This window comes from Puma concolor, chromosome A1 (assembly GCF_028749965.1).
Source record: "Puma concolor isolate L17-30 chromosome A1, mPumCon1.1.hap2, whole genome shotgun sequence".
Lineage (NCBI taxonomy): Eukaryota > Metazoa > Chordata > Mammalia > Carnivora > Felidae > Puma > Puma concolor.
In genome coordinates, this window is record NC_141667.1 from 54,862,634 (window position 1) to 54,872,941 (window position 10,308).

At 37.3% G+C, this 10,308-nt stretch overlaps 1 protein-coding gene across 1 annotated transcript; it reads left to right on the forward strand.

The window, feature by feature from the left end:
- The first annotated feature begins 2,151 nt into the window (after positions 1 to 2,151).
- Positions 2,152 to 9,191, forward strand: CCNG1 (cyclin G1). The gene is made up of 7 exons (XM_086709779.1): positions 2,152 to 2,380; positions 3,485 to 3,748; positions 5,471 to 5,724; positions 6,291 to 6,369; positions 6,445 to 6,543; positions 6,773 to 6,967; positions 7,763 to 9,191. The coding sequence occupies exons 2-6, from the start codon at positions 3,485 to 3,487 to the stop codon at positions 6,962 to 6,964; spliced, it is 888 nt and encodes a 295-aa protein (XP_086565905.1). The 5' UTR covers positions 2,152 to 2,380; the 3' UTR covers positions 6,965 to 6,967; positions 7,763 to 9,191.
- The last annotated feature ends 1,117 nt before the right edge of the window (positions 9,192 to 10,308 follow it).

A 10,308-nucleotide genomic window follows, 5' to 3' on the forward strand; every position in this document is an offset into this window, starting at 1 on the left:
GTAAATAAAAATAAAAATAAAATCATAACTAATGAATGGCTCATTTTCTTTCTTTCACAAGAGCACATAATTGGGTGGTACATTTGCACATTTTTCTAGTTAGGTCTTTTCAATTATTTAAATGATTGTATTCTAATATTATGAATAAAAATGACGGGGTGAGGGGAACGAGAAAAGGTAAGGAATATCCATTTGACTTGAGTTATTTTTAATCAATGTTTCTTTAGCGCTATTGAAACAATTTCTTTCATGTAGGGAATTGCAGATTTTAAAATAATAATAATAAGATCCTAATGTGAGAGAAACATTTTTACATAAATAATGATATATTACCTAGAGTCTCATGTGAAAATTTCAAGTATAATAGGTATAGAAAATAATACATGCAACTTAGATACTTTTATTAATTTTAAATAAATAATATTCTAATAGTCCGATTCTAGGCTGAGAACACTAAATCTGACAATAGAGAAAACACAATCAAATGTATGGTTAAGCAAGACATTTCGAAAGAAATGTTAGTAATTTAATAATAAAGGCTACTATTTAGCAAGTATTTACTCTGTTCCAGGCATATTGCCTACTTCTTTATGTATTTTGCTTTAATCTTCTCAATAATGCTATGAAGAGGGTGCTTTTACTTCCCATTTTTGAAAAAAGAATGGAAACTCAATGTGATTTAATAACTTGCTAAAAGTCACATAGCTAGTTAGTAGCCTATGATTTGAAAAAGTTTTATTCCAAAGTCTATGTGTTCATAGTGTCCACAAGCCTTACATGTTCCACAAGGACAGGGACCAATATATGTTGTTCTCCACTGGCACGTATTATGTGTTCAATAGATATCAGTGAATGATGCTGTAACTAAAAGCCAAAAGAGAAACATGTACATTTGTAAACTCACACATTATTGTAGTATTTTTTAAATTGTCCATTTATATTCATTATGTAAGTTTGTTTTCAAGGAGGACCAAGGCCCCTTCCCCATTTGAAAGGCTGCACTTTGTCAACTAACATGATTTTGTGGCTGAGGTGTTATTTTGAAATATTAACTTTTCTCCCCAGTTTCTCCTCCCCCTTTCTCTCCACAACTCTGCCCCCATTTCAGGACTTGGTTCTGTGGCATTGCCTCAAGAAAATACACCATAAAGAGCAGAAATACCAGTAAATCTTTCAGAGTTTTACTTTTAATAGCCCAGATGGCCACTAACCAGGAATAGATCATGAGAACAGAGACATCCCAGCACAGTCCATGAGAACTGATAACTGACTCCTTGCTCACCAGACCTCAGGTCCTTTTAACGCAGACCCTTCTCATCTGTGACAGTGAGAGAAAGAGGAAGGGAGTCCAGGAAGGCTTCAGGCCAATTATTTTCCCACCAACATGGCATGGGCTCACTTCACACACGGATCTGTGGACTTAGATTCATAGTTACTACAACTATTTCCCCATGTATTCCTCTTAGGAGTCAACCACACACCTTCCATTTTAAGCCCTTAAAAAGCTACCAACTTTTCTCTTTCAATTTGTTAAAAAACAAAATTCAGAAAATTGGTAAAGACAAGAATGTACGTACCCCGACTCCATTCTTTGATAAATTATACAAAAAGCAAATTAAGGCAAGAAATATTGATATCCAAAGCTCACAAGAAGAAACCTATGAAATTTAATACACCACCCCATAGAAAATACACCAACTCTCCATCTGTAATGAAAAATCAAGGCTTTACTTTGTGTTTTGTAACTAGCCACTGTAATTTTAAAAAGAGAAGGCCGAACCACTTTACTAAACCACAGGAAACAAAAACTCCCAGTACACTCTGGAAGGATGTCCTGGCCAATCCGGTTGCCAGAGGAGACCTTACCCGGGACAGGGGGCGTGCAGCATTTAGTTCGACCTCCCTTCATTGAAGACGCTTTAGAAAATTCTCCAATGAGAGACGCTTAGAGGAAGTAGGGCGTGGTCTCAAGGGGCGGAGAATTTGACTCTGATGGGAAGTGTGTGCTGATTGGCTAGACTTCTTCCTCCACAGACCAGCCCTCTTTGGACCGCTGGGGCCATCCATCAAAGGAGCTACACCAATCAGGGGCGAAAATTTCCCCCTCCCCCTCCCGACTCGGGAAAGCCCCGCCCTCCAATATATTACTCGGGCAGTCAGGCGCGGCCCCTTCGGCTCCGAGCTGACTCTGTGGTGGGCAGTGTCGTCTGGGCGGCGCTGCGGAGACCTCCACCCAGGACGGCTCCCCCTCCCCGGGCCACTCACCTCTTACCCGCGAGTCCTCTCGCCTCGTGGGCTTGTCGGATCTGATATCCTGGGGTGAGGTGAGAGCAGGCCCGGGGAGGGAGGTTACCACCGAGGAGCCGCAGTCGCGGTCAAGGTGAGCTGGGACTTCGGGGTTGACTTCGTGGTGCAGCTAGGTAGCAGGGTTGGGGGCGTAGGGTGAGGGGTAAGTTCGGCCCGCGCCCTTTTTCTCAGTTAACTCTCCCGCTGCTGTAAGCAACAAGTCCAGGCTAGTTCGAGCTTGGAGGGGCGGGGCCAGACCCGACCTCCTGAGAAGTATTAACGCCAGGTTGGCCAGGCCCCAGGGACCAGCCCAGGGCTAAAAGAGCTGGACCCATAAAGTTAGTGGTTCCTCATCTGCGTCCGTCGCCCCACTTTAAAGATCCCCCTGCCTCCCTGTCTTTCAGTTGGTGTATGGGAGGTAGCCCTGTATCCGGGGCTTAGTTGTGGCCAGGACATAGTAGCTGTGGAATACCGGATTTTAAATTAATGAAACTCCTAAATTCATTTTGCAACTAAATTAGCCTCCTGCCCTCACTCCGTGTTCCCATAGCACCCTTTAAGCTTCCTTTCCTGACACCAATAACAGTTATCAATTATTGAGCGCTGTGTGTTACGCACTGTGCAAAACTCCAGGTGAATCATCTTAATAGCCATTCAGAGACCAATATTGTTACCTCGTTTTACAGACGTAAAAATAAGTTATTATTGTCCCGTGTTTACTAGGTACTTACTATAGGTGCTAAGCACTATACCTAGGTGATTTCATTTTTCCACACAAGCCTATGAGGTAGGTAATAATAGTCATACCCACTTTACAGATGAGGCACTAGAGATTAAGTAAAATTAACATTAACAGTTCCTTGTTGCTAATATATAGCAGAATACATACTACCATCTAATTTCACCCTTGCAGCATCGATATTCATAGTTATTTCTTGACAGTGAATGGCTTGAACAAGAATTTCTTGAAGGTTTGCAAATTTTTTAAGGCACAGCTCCCACCCTGTAGAAAACTCACAATTTGGGATGTGACCAACTGGTGGGATGGGGTTGGGGGTAACAGATGGCACTTTGCAAGGACTTAGATTCACTAGCAGCTTTGGGGGAGGGGAGACTTGAGTAAAAACTGCTTGGCTTTCTGTTGAAGGCAGGAAGGGCTTTTCTTAACACTCCTTTCTGTGCCTTGTTCTATATATAGATGATAGAGGTACTGACAACAACTGACTCTCAGAAACTGCTACACCAGCTGAATGCCCTGTTGGAACAGGAGTCGAGATGTCAGCCAAAGGTCTGCGGCTTGAGACTAATCGAATCTGCACACGATAATGGCCTCAGAATGACTGCAAGGCTAAGGGACTTTGAAGTAAAAGATCTTCTTAGTCTAACTCAGTTCTTTGGCTTCGACACGGAGACATTTTCTCTAGCTGTGAATTTACTGGACAGATTCCTGTCCAAAATGAAGGTATGTTTAAAGCTACATTACACAGAGTATTTCTTAATTTTGCTCAGTGTGTTTTGGAGATGGAATAGCTAGCTTTGGGCTGGTATTCATAAACTTGACCTTTTTATATTCATCAAGTAGCCAAAACATTGTGATGATTCTGTGTGCTACAGCATTGATGAATACTCTTCCTTAGAATCAAGAGGAATGCATCATTAGATTTAACTTCTGACATTGAAAAACAACCTAATAAATAATTGCAGACTCTCCCAGTATGAGAGGTGGCTGTTGTTTTTTAAAAATTTTTGGTTGGGCATTTTCATTTATTTACTGTTGTTTTTAAATTTAAAGAAATTTGTTAGAGACCGAATGCTAGGTTGTGGTTAAGAATTAGAGGTTTGGGGCACTGGGGTGCCTCAGTAGGTTAAGCGTCTGACTCTTGATCTCAACTCAGGGCTTGATCTCAGGGTCAGGAGTTCATGCCCCAAGCTGGGCTCCATGCTGGGCGTGAAGCCTACTTAAGAGAGTTTTTTTGCTGTTTTTGTTGTTTTTGTTTTTTTGATGCTGTGAACCACTTGGTCAATAGAGTATCTTAATTTCTAGTCATATATAAAGTTATAATTGTTTTAGCCCTAGACCTATTCAGATCTTGCTTATAATTGCCATTTCCAACATCAGTTTGCATACAGTAGGGAAGACAGTATCTTTTGAAGGAGGAACACATATGTAATTATTTCCCTATACTGGATAAGTGGACATCCATGTAACTTTCAGATCTTGCTTAACTGTTAAAAATATATCTGCCTTCTCTGTGCCCATGGTCATTAGTGAATGAGATGATACAGCAACTGGAATGAAACTCATCTTTTAGTCCTTCACAACACATCATATACAGAAAGAACTCAGTATTTGCTGAATTGGATGGTTCAAAAAACTTGCTCAGACAGACTATAGTGTAATTAGTCTTTGGACACTACCTTTGAATCTATAAATGTTGCACAGATTAATAATACACATCTGTCCCTTAAAAATATTATAATCTTATGGGAGAATGTTTGCGCCAATAACTATTATACAATGCAAAGTATAATAAAATTAAACATCTAAAGAGGAATAAATATATTAGAGGGGTTCCAAGAAAAGAAGGGTACAAACACTGGTACAAGCTTCTTAAAGTTTAGTTTAAGCTGGAATTTAGGGTGGATAGAAGCTTGACACTGTTACATTGTCGGTATTCTGGAAAGAATAAATAAAAGACTGGGAGTGGGTAAAGCTTTAGAAGCAGAATAAACAGTGTGTGCTAAAGTATTTAAAAACTATTTTACACATTACATAAAGAAAACAGCCTGGAAAAACACATCATCCTAGAAAGAAATTTTGTGCATAAACTGTAAAGGTGTTTCAGTCCTCACAGAAGCCTTTGACCAGTTAATTATTTGGCCCAACTAGAACACAGTGCTGACAGTTCTACAGTGAGTTACAAAGGGGGAAAAAAAAGTTTCATATGGGCTGAAGCCAAACATTACACTGAAACTTAGTCCACTTTCTCCAAAATTGGTTCCAAGTAGGTACATAGCATTGACCGGCTGCAGCTGAAGTATGATTGGATATTGTTAGGTCCTTCACAGTTGAAAAATAAACCTCAAGGATACATTGTCATAATGATGGGTCTGAGTTCTATATTATCCTTTATGGTTTTTTTAACTGAAATAAGCTAAAGAAATGGGCTTACTGTCTTTTTAGGTACAGCCCAAACACCTTGGGTGTGTTGGGCTGAGCTGCTTCTATCTGGCTGTAAAATCAATAGAAGAGGAAAGGAATGTCCCATTGGCAACTGACTTGATCCGAATAAGCCAGTATAGGTTCACAGTTTCAGATTTGATGAGAATGGAAAAGATTGTATTGGAGAAGGTGTGTTGGAAAGTCAAAGCTACTACTGCCTTTCAATTTCTGCAACTCTACTATTCACTCATTCAAGAGAACTTGCCAATTGAAAGGTATGTGACCTTTGTTTTGCCCAAAGATTTGGAAATCAAAATGGTATTCTGGATGTTGCAAATAATCAGTATCTTGGGATAATTCTAATGAAAATAAGTAAAATGAGGGGAAAAAGAGTAAACAAAATGACACCTTCAGCACTTTCACTTCACTATCCAGCAGAAGCTGTCAACAGCTTCTTGAAGTCTGTGAAGGCCAATTCTTAGGATTAAAGGACATGTTTACATTTTTTTATTACATTTTCCATTTATAGACTAGTTAACTCATAGAACCTAGTAAGTAAGCATCTAACAGATTTATGGAAAAAGAACTTTAGTAGGTGTAGAAATAGATTAAAAAACTGGATAGTTGTGGCATGATACATTTTTCAAGAAGGGGGAACCAATTATTTAAAATTCATTTATGACATCTTTAAGAAGTTAATGCCATTGAAGGAATTCTTCAAATTTATTTTCTGTGGTAAGTGTGCATAAACTTTACTTTAAAATGATTTCAGTGTTCTAAAAATCTCTTGTGACTACATTTAAATTTTCTATATAAAATTAATCTCATTTTCTTTTTAAAGGAAGAATAGTCTTAATTTTGAAAGACTAGAAGCTCAGCTTAAGGCATGCCACTGCAGGATCATATTTTCTAAAGCAAAGGTAAATATTTTATATAAAGATTAAACCTATTTATATACCTATTTTCTATTCAATACTTTAAATTTTATCTTTTAGCCTTCTGTGTTGGCATTGTCTATCATTGCACTGGAGATCCAAGCACAGAAGTGTGTAGAGTTAACAGAAGGAATAGAATGTCTTCAGACACATTCCAAGGTATGTCAAGGTCATAGCCTAAATGGTGTTAACAGCTGTAAAAGAAACTAAACCACTTGTACTATCTCCTGAAGTAAAATGAGATGTCATGTGTCTGTTTGAAACGTAAGTAGCTTATCCTCAGATTTATTTGACAAGGAAAGACACATGTTAAGAAGATGACAATTATTGCTATAGTTAAATACTATAGGACTTTTTTATTGACTGATAATTTTTTTTTTATGTACAGATAAGTGGCAGAGATTTGACCTTCTGGCAAGAGCTTGTATCCAAGTGTTTAACTGAATATTCATCAAACAAGTGTTCCAAGCCAAATGTTCAAAAGTTGAAATGGATTGTTTCTGGACGTACAGCACGGCAATTGAAACATAGTTACTACAGAATAACCCACCTTCCAACAATTCCTGAAATGGTCCCTTAATTGGTAAATTTGGTTCATAGTTACTCTCCATACAGAGAAAATCTTCTAATGCTACAATTTTATTCTAGAGTTGAGGAATTAAAATCTGAATTATTTTCAAAATAAACAATGGAATTAAAATAGCAATGGAGAAAATGACTTCACTGATCTAGTTAGGTAATATTTGAGGGCATGTACTACATTTAAAATAGAATGCCCTGAGAGTAAGGAATTTATCCAATCATTGATATGCACATTGGCCACTTCATTAAATTATCAGCTTAGAAAATCACCTTAATAAGCTGAATTGTAAAAGAAGCACTAAGACAGTATTTTTCACCTCATTTTGCTTTATGTAGACTCAAGTTCTTGCACATTTAAAGTTAACACTAGCCTGAGTAGGACAACAGGACCAAAAGTTTCAACCATAAATGAAGTAATTTGAGACTATTGACTTATAAACAAAATCAGTATGAAATTGGATGTTATTCTTAAAGTAAGTTATGGCAGATGATCTCCACACTGGGTATCTGCAAACTGCCAGGGTGTCTCAGTGCTGTAGTTGTATACCATTGCTATAGCAGTTAGAACACTGGAAAATAGTTATATGCATAAAAAATGTAAACCTTGTCACTGATACGATACACATTGGTGCCATCTAAATTTACCTGAGTGGTGATTTCACTTTTTCCTATTCAAACTAAATATTAACACATCTATGTATGATATGATTATAAATCTTCAATTGAACAGTTGATTTTTAATAGTTAATATTTATATTTTGTAGACTTCTAATAACTTGATTTTTTGTTTAAATAGGATTGTTACAATGACAATACTCCTCTGAAGCCTTTCTCCACAATCCTGAGCTATGGATTCCATAATGTTATAATGGATTTAAGCTGTGAAGCCTCAAAACATCACAACGAGATTAGCATTGATGTTCTCAGATTTGGGAAAACTACCTAATTAACATGCTGTAGTGGAATTATAATTAAATTTGAATTCATCTGTGAGGCATACAAATCAAAGCTAAGAGTATAAATGTGAAATGTTAATAACAGGCCTGGGAAGGTTAACTGTGAATCTTCATTTCAAACATTGATCCAACTTTGTAGATTGGGTCAGTATATTGTATTTAGGTGGTATTAAAAGTGGTAACCTAATTAAATTCTAAATTATGAGGTATACATCAAAACCAACAATTCACAAATGCACTTTTAAGGCATAATAAGGGTTACTGTTTTAGGCAGTGAAAATGGTTTCTTGGTACCTGTAGTGCAAACAGATAATCCAGAGATGTGGACTTTATTGCTACTTGGAAATCACATTTAAATTTGAGGGCATTTTATAAAAGCAAAACTACAGCCCTAGTCATTTTGGCATATTAGGTTATCTTTAATATTTTTTCTAAAAACAGGTAATATTTGTATCCATGACAAAACTTATACAATATCTACTGCCTCCGTTTAATCCCATCAAGAAAAACTGGTTTGTGTAATTCAAAATAAATTAACTTCACTCCAAAAACTTGATTTAACACTCCGTAAGCTTCTACTAAGGGCTGTTTCTATAACAACTGCTATTCCAGGGGGTACTGGTTGGCTCATTCGGTTAAGCATCCAACTTTGGCTTAGGTCATGATCTCACGGTTCATGAGCCCTGCATCGTGCCCTCTGCTGTCAGTGCAGAGCCTGTTTTGGGTCCTCTGTCCCCCTCTCTCTCTGCCCCTCCAATGTTCGCACTCTCTCTCAAAAATAAATAAACATTTAAAAAAAGAACTGCTAATTTAGAATTTTAAAAGGAAGAGAATATACTTTCACTAATTGTCCCTCTTGTGCCTAAAGAAAGTCATTAAAAAAGTAAGAGATGTCTTCATAATTATGAAGTTGCTAAGGTAGTATTCAGGATTTTCTATTAAGTCTATAAGGAGATCTATGGCATTAAAAGTGTTGTAAACAGTTACGCAGTGCAGTGAGTAATAGCCTGAGTCCATCCAGAATGGCTCTACCCAAATTTGACATGTTATGGGTAAATGTGCCTGGAAAATAAACCAAAGAACCATAATATATCTTATAGTTTTGTAAACTGTGTTTTGTGGATAACCTCAGTTTTCCCAAAAAGCTCATCTATTTCAATAATCTGACCTCATCAGTGATTAATTCTGAGTTGGCAAAGGCAGCCTAACCAACTACCATTATGTTTTGGTACTAAGGGATTTATCTTTCAATAAAGTTACTGACATGCATTCCTTTGCTGGGTAGTTTGTGTTTGTTTCTCTTCTGGTTTAACTATTTTGGCAATGTGATGCCAGAACCACAATAAAAAGCTATCTCCACTCAGTAAATTTAAATTTAGCAGGAAAGTAAGATGCACAGTAGCAGGAACAAAATCTCAATTAATAGTATGGCTTTTACCTAATTGTTGCTTTACTTGCTAATGGCTTTTTAGAAGACAAGATTAGGATAAATATGTTTTAATGTGCATTAAAAAGGTGGTGTTTATGCAACATTGGTTACTTCTCTCATGTAGATTCATGACTACTGTGGATATCCTCAGTACAAATTCACCCTTATATTCAGCCCACTTGAAATTCTGTACAAACTGTCTTACTTTAAAGGGCATTCCAGCAATGTGCTTGGTAATGACAGATTAACAACCAGGTGCTGTGTTAGCCTGCTTAGATCAATTGGTAATTTGAAACAACAGGATTTTGAAGCAATTATGTTAATTAAACTAAGAAGACAATGTGAACATTGCAAGGAGTTACTGATACAAAAACTGTTAATAAAGGAAAGTTCCTTTTGCACTTAGCTTAGACATACTTAATAACCCCTCTTTTCAGTGTTAGTTTTCAAAAGGGCACCTGAACCTTCTGTATTTCAAATTATGTAACAAACTATCTAAAAACACATTTCTGGGGGGCCTAGCTGGCTCTGTCTATAGAGCATGTGACTCTTAATCTCTGGGTCTTAAATTCAAACCCCATGTTGGGCATAGTACTTACTTAAAAATATAAAAACAGACATTTCTAGATCTAACATTTGTGATTAGCAATGATAGTTTTCTACTGTCAGGTACTACTGTCATGTTTCATATGAATCATCTCAAATCCTCCAAATCAAATCAGAGTATCCCAATTTACAAATGAACTGGAGCCACACAAAAGGTGAGCAATTAGCCCAAGGTCACATATCTGATATTTGGGAATGAGGATTTCAATCCAGGCAAAGGCCGTGCTCTTAACCACTGCACATTACCTCCCAAAATAGACAATTACATGGACTTATGAAATTGTGTACTTTACAACTGAAACTATTTTCTGGCCACATGAACTTCAGTGCCACCATCATGATCAGAAAATA

Bases quoted from the DNA above. Each gene is read 5' to 3' on its own strand.
- CCNG1 (XM_086709779.1), top strand. From the start codon at position 3,485: ATGATAGAGGTACTGACAACAACTGACTCTCAGAAACTGCTACACCAG. The intron at 3,749-5,470 runs GTATGTTTAAAG...CTGTCTTTTTAG, and splicing joins GATTCCTGTCCAAAATGAAG to GTACAGCCCAAACACCTTGG. The intron at 6,544-6,772 runs GTATGTCAAGGT...TTTTATGTACAG, and splicing joins GTCTTCAGACACATTCCAAG to ATAAGTGGCAGAGATTTGAC.